The 17,525-nt window shown below is 34.5% G+C and overlaps 1 protein-coding gene across 2 annotated transcripts in view; it reads left to right on the top strand.

Moving 5' to 3' along the window:
• The window catches only part of METTL15 (methyltransferase like 15), a 218,427-nt gene that overhangs the window by 175,940 nt on the left and 24,962 nt on the right, over window positions 1-17,525 (top strand). The window contains exons 5-6 of one of the 2 annotated variants that reach the window (XM_011977240.1): window positions 3,221-3,412; window positions 7,671-7,805. In XM_011977240.1, coding sequence (XP_011832630.1) covers window positions 3,221-3,412; window positions 7,671-7,805 — 327 coding nt within the window. Of the gene's footprint in view, window positions 1-3,220; window positions 3,413-7,626; window positions 7,806-17,525 lie in introns of both variants that reach the window. The other variant, XM_011977239.1, reaches the window with a different exon arrangement.

Genomic DNA, 17,525 nt, shown 5'->3' with positions numbered 1-17,525 from the left:
CGCACACACACACTATGTATATATGTGTTTGTGCATATATATGTACTCTCCACATTTTATATGTGTGCATACATATATACACAACCACCTATATGTGTATATATATGTGTAAACATATATGTGTGTGTGTGTATATATATAGAGAGATAGAGACAATGCGTGTGTGTGTGTGTATGTGTGTGTATAAGGCATTTTATTTGTAAATATGTATTACATGTCTAGAAAAAGAATCCCAGGATTTTCCTCTGTGTGTTTTCTTCTTGCTTCATCATGGTCCATGAGGCCAGCTGAGGTTGTCATTACAATGGAACCAAACTGGCAGGATGGAAGCAGATTATTCTGCCATTTTTCTAGATCTTTGAGTTGTACATCAAATCTGTGGCTGATCACTCCACACTTGTTTAGTGATGAGGGATCACCTCACACTTGTTTAGCCTGCCTGTGAGGTTCACAACAATTTTCCCAGCATTATGATCATCAGTGATTTCAAATTCGCCAATGTAATCATGCTTCATCATCACAGTGAGAAACTGGACAATAACTTTGGAACTCAGCCTAATAAGAACCTGGTGTTTGCCTCTCTGTCTGGCATTGTTGATGCTCTTGAGAGCATCAGCCAGGACACCCATGTGCACCATTGTGGTGGTGTGGAAGGAGCTATAATTTGTGTTTTTAGTATATATAAAGAAATTAATTTTTCCTCAAATAGCCTAGCCACGAGTTCCTCTCCCCACTATATTCTTGCAGATAAAGTTACCTAGCCAAACAACCCTTTCTATCAAAGGGATCAGGCATAATTTTTGCTTATCCCTCATTAGCAGGTTCAATTCCTGCCAGCTCAAGGGATTATCCAAACAAACCAATCACATTCTTCTGGGAACTAGGGGGCAACCCAACCTCTTAAAATCTGCTTCTCACAGCCCCTGGTTTTCCACTCTCTTCCTGAGTGCAACCCCTATGTGACCCTGTATGGCAAGTAATGGCTTCTTCCCTTTGGCTGGGAGGGGAATATATGTGATTAATAAACTTTTGACTCAGAAGACTTGCATGCAGCCAACAAACCGTATGGAAAAAAACTCAACACCACTGATCATTAGAGAAATGCAAATCAAAACCACAAATGAGATACCACCGCACACCATTCAGAATGGCTATTATTTAAAAGTCAAAGAATAACAGATGCTGGCGAGGTTGCAGAGAAAAAGGAATGCTTATACACTGTTAGTGGAAGCGTAAATTAGTTCAACTATTGTGGAAGACAGTGTAATGATTCCTCAAAGACCTAAAGTCAGAAATACCATTCAACCCAGCAATCCCACCACTGGTATATACCCAAAGAAGTATAAATTGTTGTATTATAAAGACACATGTGCACATATGTTCATTGCAGCATTATTCACAATAACAAAACATGGAATCGACCTAAATGTCCATCAGTGGTAGGCTGGATAAAGAAATGTGGTACATCTACACCATGCAATACTAAGCAGCCATAAAACAGAATGAGAACATGTCCTTTGCAGGAACATGGATGGAGCTGTAGGCCATTATCCTTAGCAAACTAACGCAGGAACAGAAAACCAAATACCACATGCTCGTGGTTTTAAGTGAGAACTAAATGATGAACACACATGGACACATAGAGGGGAACAACACACACTGGGGCCTGCCAGAGTGGAGAGGGTGGGAGGAAGGAGAGGATCAGGAAAAATAATTAATGGATACTAGGCTTAATACCTGGATAATGAAATAACCTGTACAACAAACCCCCATGATACAAGTTTACCTATATAACAAACCTGCACATACACCCCGAACTTAAAAGTTAAATAAAATTAAAAAAATAAATAAAATAAAACAAACTTTTGTTTCTTCTGGCCAGTGTTGGGTCAAATGAAATCCTGTGTTTGCCCATCTTCACAGACTTAGAATTGGAAGCCCTCTCTCACCAATGGTATATACAGGAGGTAGTTAAAACAATGACTTTCCTTTCTGTCCACTCACCTAGCAGTGATGTTGGATTTGGGAAAAATTCAAATATCAGTTATGTGATAGTAATAATTGACTTGGGAGTTGCCTTTCAATAGCAGTATTCTGTTATTTCTGTGTTTCCAGTGCTAGTATTAGCATTTTTATTTTCCAAATAAGAACAGGGCAATTTGTTCATCATTCTGTTAGTGGCACCCATCAGAGTATTTTGTAAACTGTTTGTACGTCTTTTCCTCTCAGCTCAAAGCACAGAAAGTCATGCTTTATTAATCTTTATGTACACTCCAAATAACATCATGCCTGACCCATAGCAGATATTCAATTACTTTCTCCATCGGAATTTTATTAAAAAATTACTATTGAGCTGTGAAGTTCACCTTAAACAACATACATATAAGTAAATATCATCAATGTAAATTATCCAACACTGTTGAAATCCAAACTCACTCTACCCACCTTTAGACAGAAGGAATGACGTCTTGAGAGTATTGCCCAATTTTCTCTTCTCATTCACCTTCCAAAATGCATGCTAGTTGCCTTAAGGCTTCTAAAGAACCCTGAAGGCAGCATCTCACTTTGTGTAGGAAGAATTAGTATAGCTGCGAGGTGATCCCAACTCCTGCCTGTCTGTTGGTTCTGAATGCTCCATTCACTTGAGAATCCCTGCTGAGAGATAATCCCTTCTGCAAGAAGGCATTTATTTTAGTCACAGTTTCATTCCTCAAGTTTATAGCTGCATAGCACCATATTCTAAATTATAGGAAAAACATGGAGAAAGCTGAAATGATTGGTTTGAACATATTTGACATCTTTTTTATGATTTATATTATATTATTTACTGTATTTAAATTGGCTTACTTGTTATTTTTTTGATAGAATGACATATGCTTCTTTCTCTACCCATAGATGTAAGAATTTTTTAAGAAAATATGAAAGACCTGGTTTGACAAAGGAATTTTTCTAACTTATGAATATATTGTATCCCTTCACAAAGATACACAATAAATTGTGTTTATCAGCAGTAATAAAATTCCATTAAACTAGCTCTGGTGTTTGAGACCGAAGATGTATAGTTTCCATATCCATGTCTTTATATAACACTAAGCACTCGGTAAATATACATTAGTTAAATAATGTAATAATAGAATGTGCTCCCTTCCATTGATCATAGACTTTAGAAAGACTTTTATCTAACAGAAGTGTTTTCTCTATCTCCTGGGTTTACTCACAGTAAACAAATCCGAGCTGTGCTGGGCCAGTTCAGCCAGGCAGAAGCCTTATTAATGAAAGCTGGGGTGCAGCCAGGAACTTTTGATGGAGTTCTTATGGATCTTGGGTGTTCCTCCATGCAACTTGATACTCCTGAAAGAGGTTTTTCCCTTCGGAAAGATGGCCCCTTGGACATGAGAATGGATGGTGGCAGGTGAGTATTCATAAAGCACTTCTCACAACAAATAATCAATTTGTCAAAAACACTCTGAATTTATTTTTTTTAAGACTACCGAATTTCCATTACATGCCTACACCTAAAACTACCAATACATAGTAAACCAGTTTGTTTGATACTCATTATACACATCAGTATTTCTCTGGATTTAGGATTTTTAAAGAAAAACAATTACTGCCTTTACACAAAATAGTGAAGAGTATAACTTTCATACTGATTATCTTTTTTACTTATACAATATGGGTTTTAGAGTGTTAACCAATGTCAGTAAATATCACGATACTGCAATAACTATTTCATTTTTATTCATGCCCAACTATGCCTCTTGTGAGAAGCAAAAAGAACTATATATATTTAAGGCATCCTCTTTTAGAATACAAAAAAAAAAAAAAAAGGCAAGATCTTAGAGTCAGTAAGTGTGTTTTGTCCTGTCTTATACAATCACTTTGAACCTTCTCCAGAAAAACTGTAATTTATGATATGATATCAAACACAGTACTATAATAAGATATCCTCTATACTTCCTCTTCTTGGAAATACCAACATTTATTCTCCATTATTCAAATAGATTAAATAACACAAAAACAATCATATTCTAGGAAAGTATAGAAAAAATTATTTTCTTTCTTTCTTTCTTTCTTTTTTTTGAGACAGAGTCTCATTCTGTCACCCAGGCTGGAGTGCAGTGGCATGATCTCAACTCACTGCAACCTCCACCTCCCGAGTTTAAGCCATTCTCATGCCTCAGCCTCCTGAGTAGCTGGGATTACAGACATGTACCACTATGCCTGGCTAATCATTTTTGTATTAGTAGAGACGAATTTTCATCATATTGTCCAGGCTGGTCTCGAACTCCTGACTTCATGTGATCCACCTGCCTCAGCCTCCCAAAGTGCTGGGATTATAGGCATGAGCTACCATTACCGGCCAACAATTTCTTTATATTAATTGTCTAAATTAATGTTAAAAGCTTAGATTAGGACCTGTGTCTATTCTCAATACTGACCTAGGGAATGGACAGCCTATACCTGTAAAACTTAACTGTGGTTTTTCTCTCTCATATCATGCCCCACCACAAACTGCTTTGTTTTGTGGTAATTATTTACATATAGCCTTTTCCCCTATGTTGTGATACAACCTGTTAACTTGACTTGTGACCTATATTTGTTGGGACTCTGTTATTCCTAAATGTTATACCTTCTTTTGCACATGTTGTTGGAATTCACAGAATGAAGAATGTAATGATAAAAGAAAATAATAAAAATACTTTTAAAACAACTAACTAATAGTAAAAGTGAAATATAGTCTCATGTGTGGAGCTGGAGGTGGTTGTGCAGAGGTAATAAAACATCAAGCCAATTTCTGAAATACAATGAACCAAACTTCTAGTTACGAGTAGTAAATCCCATATTGTTAATTTAAAGACTTATCAGCAAATTTTAGTTTGTGAATCAGGGTCCCTGTGGTTTTCCCAAGAGTTTGAAAATAACGTTGACACTGAGAATTAAACTCTCAAATTAATACCTAATTGATGAAATTAGAATTGAGTAAATATATCTTAAAATGTTGAATGGCTTTCGGGTAGATGGTATAGACTGTAACTTAATCAAAGATTTTAACAGCTCTGAAGAAAGTATTTAACATTTGAAAAGGGGGAGTTGATTCACATGAATTCATTGAAGAAGAAAAGTCATAGATTCAAACACGTGCAATGCTAATCCAAGTGGTATATGTTTGCCTTGGCTAATCCAGGCCAAAAAAATATGGCCTGTTAGTTCCTGAAGGGAGATTATCCCTGTGATGAAGACAGATGCAAGAGGCTTCCTTAACCAGTTGTCATTTAACACTGGAGTCTTAAAAAACATAATTTATTCTTTGCTGATTCTAATTTCAACAGCAGCATTCAGATTATAGTAAGGTTTCTCATGTAGAAGCCATAGAAAGAAATTCATAGCTTCAAGAATTTGAGAGTCTAGTTCTGTTGGCAGTTATAGTCTTCACTAGAAGGTAATTAATTATCACTTGTGTTTATATTTTCTTTCTAAGTTTAGTCACTGTAAGTCAGTGAACTCTGGAGGACTGACAAGATCAAATCTATTAGTTGGGGGGCAGCTCTTGGATCTTGACTCGTTTACCACATGAATGCCTATTCTGAAGCTGCCTAGCAGCCTGCCAAACCTTCCAGTGTTGCACATTTTGCACTGTAGCACTATGGAGACTTCTACACCATCAATCATTGTTAATATAAGAGTAAAATAAAATTATGTGTATTGTCCAATTACTTGTTTAAAGTAAAATTATGTGTATGGAACAAAATGCTTTTTAATTTTCTTATTTAAAGATAGAAAAATATCATTAAAAACTGCTAAGTACATCTATACTCATCATAAAATTCTCTTGGTAAAGCTGGACTGTATCCCTTGGATAAATTTCTAAATTTCACGTCATTAACACAGTTCATTCAGATGCTCGCTGGTTTAAGCAGTTGAATTCACAAATAGGTCAGGTTTAGCAGGGATTTTGTCATTTAAGCCACAAATTATGCTTTGCAAATTTATGAATGGGGAAGATCTAAAGGACAGTGGCATGCATTGAGCATCTTTTATATTGTAGGCATTATATTTCTGTTTTGCAATTGCGTGCACCAATAATTATCCAAACCATTCTGTGAGTTAAGAATTGTTACTTTCATTTCACAGGTTAAAAATTGAGACTCTAATAGGTTAAAAATCTTACTCAATATGAGTAAAAAGGCCAGGATTCTAATCCAGATCAATTGAACTCCAAAAATCAGATCTTCATCCTGAAAGCTGAAGAAGCAAAGCCTACTGAGATAGAAATAGGGCTACCTTATAAGACGTTCATTGTTCTGTGAGTTTAATGGCAGACTGACATAAAAACAATTATTGTAAGCTATTTGGGAGGCTGAGGCAGGAGAATCGCTTGAACCCAGGAAGCGGAGGTTGCAATGAGCCAAGATCCACCATTGCACTCCAGCCTGAGCAACAAGAGCGAAACTCCGTCTCAAAAAAAAAAAAAAATCTGAAAAGCGAGCTATGGATGAAAAAAAGAGACAAAGAGACATCAGAAGAGATGAAAGTCATGACAAATCTAGGGACAAGCCAAAGACAGCAAAAAGATTTTCTCCTGGAGGCACTAGGCATGTTAACAATGTATATTTTAGTATTTTTAAGGAGAGTTTCAGGTGTTTCTTGGCAGCCCCACTCTGGTTGGACCCTCAGTTCTTAAAGCTACCATACCGTTGTTACTTACAGATCCTCACAGTATGTTACCAACAATCAATCCAACATATTAACTGTAAAAGCACTAACTGCACCATTAGCAAAGCTATTTTTCTAATATGTAAGGTCACAATTAGCTCATCACTTAGAATTCTTTGGCCCATTTCCCTAAGGTACACAGGAATGGTCTGAACAGAGTAAATGCTGTGTCTGACTATAATTTATTCTATTTGACCAGAGGTTGGTAATTTTTATTCCTCCTCCACCTAAAATTACTATCTAGGCTTATTCAATACTGCTTATTGATTACCTGGTTTTGTCATATTGTGACCTTTGTTATGGATGAATGACCAAATATTGTTAAACATTTGAATAATATGCATTATTGCCATTAAGGTTGTATGAGTTTTTGTGAGGGAAACTGACCAGCAGTATCTTTTGTTTAAATAGATTTTCTAAGTTTAATTTGTGTCTTCACAGGTAATCAGATATTTTACAGCCTCAGATTTAGTCAAGTTATTGAGATTTAGCCTTGTTTAAATATCATCTGCAAACCTTCTATCTTCTATACTGAAAAAAACATTCAGGCAGTAATTTAAATTTTGAACAACTTAAATTTAACCATTTTTCAGTGTTTTAGTTCAAGAAAAATACACAGGAACAATAAACATTTCTTTGTGAATTATAAGTTTAAGGTTATTATAATATTTTAACTTCCTGCTGCCTTGACCTTGATGAATGTTACAAACCATCACCATTTGCCATAATGATGGGTATTTGAAATAGAAAGTCTATTTCATTTGTTTAGTGTTTCAGTCTCTGACTTTAAAACCTCAGTTCTCCTAGACTATGTGTATATGTCTGACTTCATGTCTCAGTACTCTGAAGTTTCACCTCTTGTCAATGAAAACTGACGTCAGTGAACTAATTGGCTCTTCTTGTGCGTAGGTACCCTGACATGCCCACTGCTGCTGATGTTGTGAATGCTTTAGATCAACCGGCACTTGCATCTATCCTAAGAACATATGGGGAGGAGAAGCATGCCAAGAAAATCGCTTCAGCAATTGTTCAGGCACGCAGCATCTACCCCATCACCAGAACCCAGCAGCTTGCCAGCATCGTTGCAGGTAGCCTCATTAGTTCTCGACAGTGTCTAAGAGAAAAAATTATATTTACATGTGTGCATGTGTTTGTGTGTGTGCACTCATGCACATGTGTGTGTGCATTAATCCCCCAAACTCCCAGAGGGGTTCATTTGTACTTGAAATCATGCAGGATAGAATCTTGCCTGTCTTTCTTTAATGTCAGCTTTCTTTTGCTTGTGCAAGCTTCTCCCCTTCAAAACCTCTCCCCCAAATACAATTTTTTAAAAAGTATACTGTAGTTTACTAATTTGTATAATAGTAGATTTTTATTTTACACAAGATAATTTATCATTTGTGCCTACCAAGGTGAAACATGAAATGATGAGTGAAAGGATTTCTTGATCCATCACAATGGTTGATAAGCACCCTGTATAAGATCTGACATTACTTCTCTTAGTTTCACATTTCTGCATTTTAATATTGTGGGCAAAAGGAGAATTGCATTGCCCAAATGCTAAAATAAAATCCAGTTACTCATATATCTATTCCAAACAACCAACTAACAAAGGGTATATGATGTATAGGTTATTCCACTTTGTGAATGCTAACTAAATCAGCCTGAGGGGCTTATTGAAACATTTCATCTTTTCTGCTATTTCGCTATTCACCACCATAAACCTCTTGAACCTAACTCTAACTAGGAGGCGCTTTATTATAGCCTTTCTGTTTGAAGCCAAAGTTGTTTCACAGCTGTGTTCCATGATGAAAGTTTTCCAAGGCAAAAATATAACTCCTGCAGTTATTTAACAGAATTCCAATGATAAATTCTTCGTCTTGTTGGACCGTCTGAAACCCTGTATCATTTTTATTTATCAACTGTATTAAGATTTGTTTCCAGTGATTCCTATTAAATTACTTCAGTAAATTTTAAGAAGTTTTTCAAAAAGGAATATTTGTGTAACTTATAAATAGAACCTGATACTGGCTGTCTCTTTCTTAATATTATCCATAGTTTAAAAAGTAAAACTTAATTATAAATTCATTTAGATCTTTAGTATTTACAGATCATGTAGCAATTGTTTTATGATATAATTAAATAAGACTATATTCTACCTAGTTATCATAATGAAATATAAAGAGCTGTCTAGCCTTTAATTTTTTAAGCCACATATCTCAGGGCCCTTCGAACTTACTATTGAGATTTCTTTATGCAAGTTTAAGAGGAGAATTCTTGTGGTTATATGAACATAAAATATTTCATTTCTTCCCCTCTGAAAGAGTTTATACCAGCATGCTGATATTAAATTCATCTTCTGTCTGGTGTTCCTTTAACCACTCCGTACTCACTATTATGTCTCCACCGTATCCTTTCTGTAATTCTTTACCTACGTATTATTTTCTGTCTCCTGTACTGGAAAGAAAAGCAGTGAGAAGTGATACTTCTTATTTATAAGCAAATCTAAAATTCATGCTAAAAATGAGGGGTTGGGGCTGGAGAGCATCCTAGAAATTATCTAGTCAGAAAACCTCTTCTGATTAATAAGGAAACTGAGGCTCAGGGAGTAGTTTGCAATAGTAATCTAGAATTTGGAAGCTCATGAATTTGAGGCATAACTGGGAATCTGCCTTCAAGCTACCTTTTCTGTCTGTGCATCCTACCTTGTAAACTTGCAGAAATAACACTTTGGCATTAAGTAGAAATTATGTGAAGGTGCACAATAGGAACAATGTGAGTACTTTCAGAAAGATTATGATATGAAAAGCATATTAGAGCTATGAGAAATGATACAGTAAAAGTGAAAATACTCATATATGGTAAATAAAACCTCATTTTAGTAAGTGCCATTAAAACACTGAGTTATCTGGAACTAGTCCATTTTTATATCATAAATATCAGTCTGTAATAATACAACTTTGTTAATGATAATATGATTTTTTTGGAAAAGGGAAAAACAAAAATGTGTTTTCATTTTGTGCTCATTTATTCAAAAAATATTTTGAGAGAGGCTGATTTACACTAGGCACTATCCTTAACACTAAAATTAAAGTAGGAGCTAATCAGATATAACCTCTGTGTTTACAAAGTTTATAGACTAATAGATTATACAGTCAGGGAACTGAATGAAAACATCATGTAATAACCTGTACTTACAGTGAAAATTCTCTTTCCTATTTATTGTAATGAAGAGTTGTGATAGTATGGTCAATAGAAAATTTGATAAAAGCAGAGATTTATAGAACCTATACAAATCTACATATATTTGTATGCTTGGGTTTTAATTGCAGTTCCACAAAATTCATTCTTAACAAACCACACCCATGGCATATGTCCTGTAAGTTCTGGTTATAGTTTTAGTAAAATGAAGTAAGACTTGAAAGGCATTTGCAAATCCATCTGAATGAGAAGTTTTTCTAGATTTTCATGATTTCATTTTAGTCTTTTACAATTGCCTCACTCATACCTAATTTGATTGAATTTTTTTAAGTGATTCACCTTTAACAAGAGTTTCCAAAGTTTCCAACTTAGTTTTCTTGGACACTGCAGCTATCTTTCCTTTTGCATTCATATTTCCTCAGTTTATGTAATATGTAATTAAATTATGTAATGACAACAGTGAACATTCTGGACTGTAAGTGCACAGCTCTTTTGATGGGACTAGAACTGTATAGAAGTACCAGAGAATCCAAAGAATAGAATCCAACCCTCACACAATTTGTTTAACAGCGAAAAGGGTTAAATCTGTCAAGTCCAATAAGTCAAGAGGTACTACATAAAGAAAATATGAGATGTAATTGGAAGGGCACAGGTTCCTGTATGGGTTTCCTAGGGCTGCTGTTACTAAGTACTACAAACTTCATGCCTTAAAGCAACAGAAATTTATTCTTTTACAGTTTTGGAGATGTGAAGTCTGAAATCAAGATGTTAGAAGGGAGCTAGGGGAGAATCCTTCCTTACTATTCTTAGCATCTGGCGGTTGCCAGCAATCCTTGGTGTTCCTTGGCTTGTCACTGTTTCTGCCTCCATAGTCACTTGGCGTTCTCCCTGGGCATCTGTCTTTGTGCCCAGATTTCCCTCTTCTTATAAGAACACCAGTCATGTTGGATTTAGGGCCCACACTTGATCCAGTATATCCTCATCTTAACTTGAAATCATCTGCAAAGACCTTATTTCTAGGTCAGATCACATTTATAGGTTCTGGGTAGAAATGAATTGTGCTGGGTAGACATGAATTGTGGAGGACTCTATAAACCCAGTACAATTCCTAAGCAGTATCTTTGTTTAACAAATATGTATTTTGGCAAGCTATAATATGCAATGACTATATTTAAATGTGTTTTCTGATTCTGATCAATTCATACTAAATATGTTCAAAACTATCAAGCGCTCTAGGAAATATGCAGCACAGTTCCTGACACATATTAAAATCCATATCGATGGAAATATAAATCACTTTCTTTGCTTTCCAAAAACTAATAATTCAGTAGGACAAGGAAGAACAACACACTTGGAATCACACCCTCAGTGGGATCCTGTCAGTCACATGATTAAGTTGTAAATTGTAAAATCTAAAGTTTGGTGCCTTTTGCTGGTATAAATAACTACAGTTCCAGTACTCTTCCATATCATGGGAGTTCCAAAAGACAGGTTCAAGGCTCCAAGTTGGAACAGAGCACTTACAAGCATTGTGAATTACTTTGCAAATTATCAAAGCAGTAATTTATAAGCAACTTACAAGAGAATTCCAAAAACAACCTGTAGGATTTCACTGTTCTTACTACCACACATGTTCATACATATACTATTCAGAACTACCAGCCATGAATCTTAATATAAATACTTAACACAAATGCAGTGTTAGATGCAGTGTTCCCTCCAAAAATGATTCATAAATAACAAATCCACATTTTATTAAGCATAATATTTATTCTAATGTTCTAGCTAAAGAGTTGGAGTTGTAAAATCTAAGAGTTGAAAATGGCCTAAGGGACTCATCTAATCCAGAACTAGATTCTTCATCACCTCTAATAAATGGTCATCTAGCTCAAGAGACTGGCTGCCCATATTTTATATTTGAGCTTTTTCATATTCTAGTGCTCTTTTCATTCTCCGGTTACATCAAGGAAATTACCAGTTAAATGCTAACTAGTTTAATGAAAACATCTTCGTTCCAGTCCTGGTTCTTCAACTTGCTGTTTGTGTAAACTTGTATAATTTTAGACCTCATCTTTCTCATCTTAAAATGGAGACAAATAATAGTTGTGATAATAATCATTATTTTTCTTTAATAAACATAACCATACCATTTATGTTTTGCTTAAACCAATGTTGAAATTCACTTGTAGTCTCAGAGCTCATGTTAAAAATCAAAGAAGTATACCAATCACTTTTCAGATCATTGAGATTTAGATTAAATAAAAATGAAATAATTGATAAAATAGATAATTGATCTCTAAACAATCAAAAAGTGACCGAAGTCTTATAATATAATTATTTGAATGAGAGAAAAGAGGGGGAGACACTTTTTAGATATTTGTGACTTATATTGATTAATGTATAGATTGATTCCTTTCCCGAAACTTCTGTATAACCTTTATTCTGACTCATGAATTGGGTACATAGCCAGAGCTTAGTGAATGCTTGCTGAAAAATAAATCAATAAAAAGATGCGTACATTCACAGCCAAAGTAAAAATGAAAATTCAAGGGAACAAATATATAAGTTCTTAGGTGTTATTGAGGATAAACTGTACTTTTTCCTTCACGTTGAAGAGGGAGACAACCTGAGCATCAAAGTCTTCAGTATAAATTAAAACAGCTTGAGGAATAGGTGATACTCTCCAGGATATGGAATCAAAAATTCTCAAGTTTTGTTTCTGGTTGTACCACTTATTTGTTCTGTGAACTTGAGTGAGTTCACTTATCTTCTCTGACCCTCAATTTCCTCATCTGGAAAATAGGAATAACAAATCTTGCTATGACTAATAAATGAGATGGCATATAGGAATGTTATCTGTGAAATTTAAAATGCAAATGTTCTTGTAAGCATTTTTTTTTGCTCCTCTGTATTCAGAACTAAGGTAATGCAGACAGTAAAGGAATGCGGTAGTTGGAACTCTGAGTGTGGACTTCCATTTCCAATTCTATTTTCCTGTCCATGATCAAATAGTGTGATTTGTGATAGATTGATCACTTCATTCCAAGATGCTTTTCCCTTAGGAGTTATGTGACTTGTAGGAAGGAGAAGAATAATTATCTTTTTCTGCATTGGGACATGTAAGGTATATCTTTCCACAGTGGCATTGATGGCTCATGCCTCCACCTGTATCTGAAACCATCATCTGTTTTCAGCATCATTTTGTTAATCCAGAGAGAACCTTCAAAATAAAAGATAATGATAAGATAAAATTTATGCCAGGTGTAGTGGCTCACTCTATACCCCAAGCACTTTGGGAGGCCAAAGCAAACTGATCTTGAGTCCAGGAGTTCAAAACCGGCCTGTTCAACGTGGTGAAACCCTGACTTTACTAAAAATACAAAAATTAGCCAGGTGTGGTGGCACATGCCTGCAGTCCCAGCTACTCAGGAGGCTGAGGCAGGAGAATCACTTGAACCCGGGAGCTGGAGATTACAGTGAGCTGAGATTGTGCCACAGCTCTCCAGCCTGGGTGACAGAGTAAAACTCTGTCTCAAAAATAAGAAAATAAAATAATAAAATTGATTAAGAAATAGTCATTGTCATTTTAGTTGGAACATAAACTTATTCCTGATCAAGATAATTTGACATCCTTTTATTGTTTAATAACCTACATGTTGCTTCCTTCATTTTTCTCAAAAAGTACTCTTTATACTAACATTGCTTTGATTAAGAAGTGGAAGGAAAAGTGTTAGAGTGTTCAGTTATCACTCTGATGGAAAATGGTATGGTCAAACCTACAGTTGAATTTGGATGGCTCGCCATCGCCGATATATCATAGTTGTCATTGCCGCTGCTATGAAAATTACACTTATCCTTCTGTCATTTCAAATTTCTCAAATTCAGTCTATTACACATTGTGTATATAGTGACATGCCAACTAAATTAGCAAATGGCATTTCTTAAGTAAACTCATGTTTTATTTCTTATTTTAATAAGTAATCCTTTCAAAAGACATTCTGTACATGAACTCAGAAGGGAATGGAATGTGGGAAAAAAAAGAAAGAAAACCTGAATAACTTTTCCTAAAAAAGTCTAGCTGTTCTTAGTTTGTAGCACCAAATGGGGAGCAGGAAATGTTCTAATTGCAACTGACTGTAGCCCAACCCTAATTTAATGATAATAATAATGATAAATAATAATGCTAGCTACCATTTACTGAGCAAATACTAGGTACTATGTGAAATTATTTTCCTGTATTAACTCACTTAATCTTCATAGTAACCCATGAGGCTGGTACTGGTTTTATCCGCATGTTACAGATGAGGTAACTGAAGTATAAAAAGCTTAGGTTACTTTCCTCTTCTCAACTAGAGCTGGGATTAGAAGCTAGTAATCTCATTTTACACTCTCTGCTTTTGATTATAACTCTGTTCTAGATCCCTTTCTTATGATTAAGGTATGGCAGTGTTGCTAGAGAATGCTGACAGCTCAGTCTTCAAGGATATCACATACTTTCAGCACTTTGCATCTTGTGATAAATACCATAAATAATGGAGCCATGAACAAAAAGGTATGGGAACCCAGAAAAAAGAGAAATTTATTTTAATATAGTGAGAGGACTTAATGAGGAGAGGAGTCAAGTAGAAGTTATAGACAAGGAGACCTTTGAGTTAGGCCTTTTAGGGGCAGAAGTGATGCCTATTTTTGGAAGAGTTCCTGGTAACTAATAGAAACTCATGAATTGCAGACATGAGAAGATGAACAAATAAATGAAGAAATAGGTGGGATTTCAGGGGGCTGAGGAGAGTAGAAGACAGGCAATTCAGAGTCCGATTCTAGGACCTAATATAATTCCAAAATCCTGAAATTCCTCATTATCTTAGAATCCCTTTTTCTAAATGTCACCTTGAGCTGGATCAGATTTTTGGGACATTAACCACGTACTCTAGATCTTCCTGATTCTGGATGAATTTAAGACTGCTTCTAGGGAAAAAGAGAAAAGAAAATGCATACTGTTACCTCATTGCTCCATTTCTTGTTATTTTATACTTTTAGTACTTCTGCAAGTGAAAATTAGAGGGACCTGCTGGCATTGTATGTTTGACACATCAGCAGTTTTCACATTGATATTAATTTTGTGAAGATATATATGACTAGCCAGGCCACCTTTTTCTCCTTTTTATTTGCTAAAAATGAAGAAAGATTATTTGTTCCCATAACTAGTTATTCAGAAGGCTTAACAAGTCGGTGGCAGATATTTATCTGAGCTCTCCATTTGAGAATTTAGATCAGGCAGGTTTATATGTTATTTGTACTATCTTGTTTTTGATATTTACATGGATTGAGATCTTGTCTAGGTGGTAGATACAATAACATGTTCTTCTCACTCAAAAATATTGAGAGAATCAACAGTATGCAGCTCCACTCCTTAAAGTAGTAGTGTCACGCATCAGCTATTATATTTGTATGTTTCAGAATGTTCTTTGAAGACAAGCATATGCTTTCATTTTTAAAGTTTAAAATGTTCAAGTTATTTTAAAAGAATGTCAAAGAGAGAGATTCCTAATTTTAATGGATTGACAAAGATCAAAGATTATATTTTTGGGGCTGGGAGGGGAATAATGGAAGAAAGAATAGTTTTGGTGTTTAAACTTTGTTACTAAAAATTAAGAATAGTACTTCCAAATTATTATATATTATGTCTTTTGCTTTGTATCTTTTATATATTGTATCTTTTGAATTTGAAAAATTATGGAATATCTAGGAAATGTGTTTCTTAGAATTTTTAAATAGGAATTTGTTAACTTTTAATATTTTTTATCTTTCTTGTAACTCTTCACTTTTGTCAAAAATATTAGCAGTTTCATAATTTCCCAAACATTTTAATTTATTTTATCACTGTAATCTTCAGATGACTGTATATTGCCTCAAATATTTCTAATCACTTAGAGTCACTTCTGCTATATTATAAATTGTAGAATAGATCACCTCTCTTTACATTTTGTGTGTGCGATAGCATATAGAACACAGTAAACAACAAGAAATATTTGCTGACTTCCTACCTCTCCTAATACATAATTATTTATTTAATGACTTTCTTATCAATTGGACTACAATACTATATGAGGGGAAGGATTAAATGTGTCTTCTTCATTGGTGCATCATCAAACTTGATATGTTATTTGTCTTAAAATAGATGCTCAATCAATATTTCTTTAATGAATAAATGAATGGCCTTTTTTTTCATAGTTTTGATGTTTATACAATGAGCTCAACTAGGGACAACTAGTAAAGAAGGCCTTTTAATCAACTAGTTTCAGCAGCATATATAGGCACTTACTATTAGGTAGACTCATACCTACAAAAGGAAGAGAAAATGTAATAATTGTCTTTGCACTTGTAGTATCTTTCCTGTTCTCTTAAAGGGCAAATCAAGCTAAATATGTCATAAAATACAGGATCAGTCTTCTGTAATTTTAGTTTTCTCAGTAGCAAAATAGTGAATATGACCTAGAAACACCTATTTCATGCACACATTATGTATCCATTTAACCATCATGTATTTATTCTAAGTCTACTTTGTGCTGGGCACTGATGAAGATGAAGACAAAGGTTTTACTTTCTAAGAATTAACAAAAAATGATCTTTTCTAGTTACGTAGCAGACGTCATAGTATTTATTTGGCTACATATATATGTTTACTGATTTCTTAGCTTATAATATTTTCAGGAATCCCATTAATTTCTGGAATTAATTTTCCTCATACCCAAATAGATATTTTAAGATATTTTCAATGAAGATAAAGATACAGACAAATTATGAGAGTATGTTGCTACATTTGTCTAACTGTATTTTTATTTTCTCTAACTTTTGAATGATGCTTAGTTGGGTATAGAATTGATAGGTTTATGATTATTTTCACTTAGTACTTTGCAGTTATCATTTCATTATCTTTTGACGTCTATTATGGCTAATGAAAAGTCTGCTTGTCTCTATTTTATAGTTATTATTTCTGTTTCTCTGGTTACCTTTAAGATTTTCCTGTCATTCATATTTAATTGTGATGTGCTTGGTTGTGACTTTGTTTTTATTTGTCCTTCATGGAACAGAATGAGCTTCTTTAATATTTCTATATTCCTGAAAATGTCGGACTTTATTTCTAGCCATATTTTTTCCTCTCGTTCTCTCTACTCTTTTGCCACACTTAGTTTCTTGTATTTCCCATGTCTTTCTATCTCTGTGTTATAATCTAGGTAAGATACTTTACTGGTTCACTCTTAAGATGTATTTAATCTACTGTTTGACCCATTTGTTAATTTGTTTAATTGATACAGTTCCACTCATAGAATGGACTCCTCCCCAGGGTTGTAATTGTTTATGTAGTGCTTCAAAGAAGAGATAGTTCTTGAAATTAGCTATAACTGATCATAAAGTTCTTATTCTCCTTTAAAATAATTCAGCTTTCTTATATGAGCCAGATGCACCCTATAATTTATGTCTTTTTTTAGCAATCTTTTGTTGACAGAGCTTTTTAAATGACAGTTGTTATGGTATATCACCAAAGCATGATAACATTTAGTTTCCTCAAATATCCAGGGGCAAAAAACCACTCTCTTTCCCCACTG

This window comes from Mandrillus leucophaeus, unplaced genomic scaffold, assembly GCF_000951045.1.
Source record: "Mandrillus leucophaeus isolate KB7577 unplaced genomic scaffold, Mleu.le_1.0 Scaffold1753, whole genome shotgun sequence".
In the NCBI taxonomy this organism is placed as follows: domain Eukaryota; kingdom Metazoa; phylum Chordata; class Mammalia; order Primates; family Cercopithecidae; genus Mandrillus; species Mandrillus leucophaeus.
The sequence above is the reverse complement of the archived record's forward strand: the minus strand, read 5'-3'. Positions and strand labels throughout refer to the sequence as shown.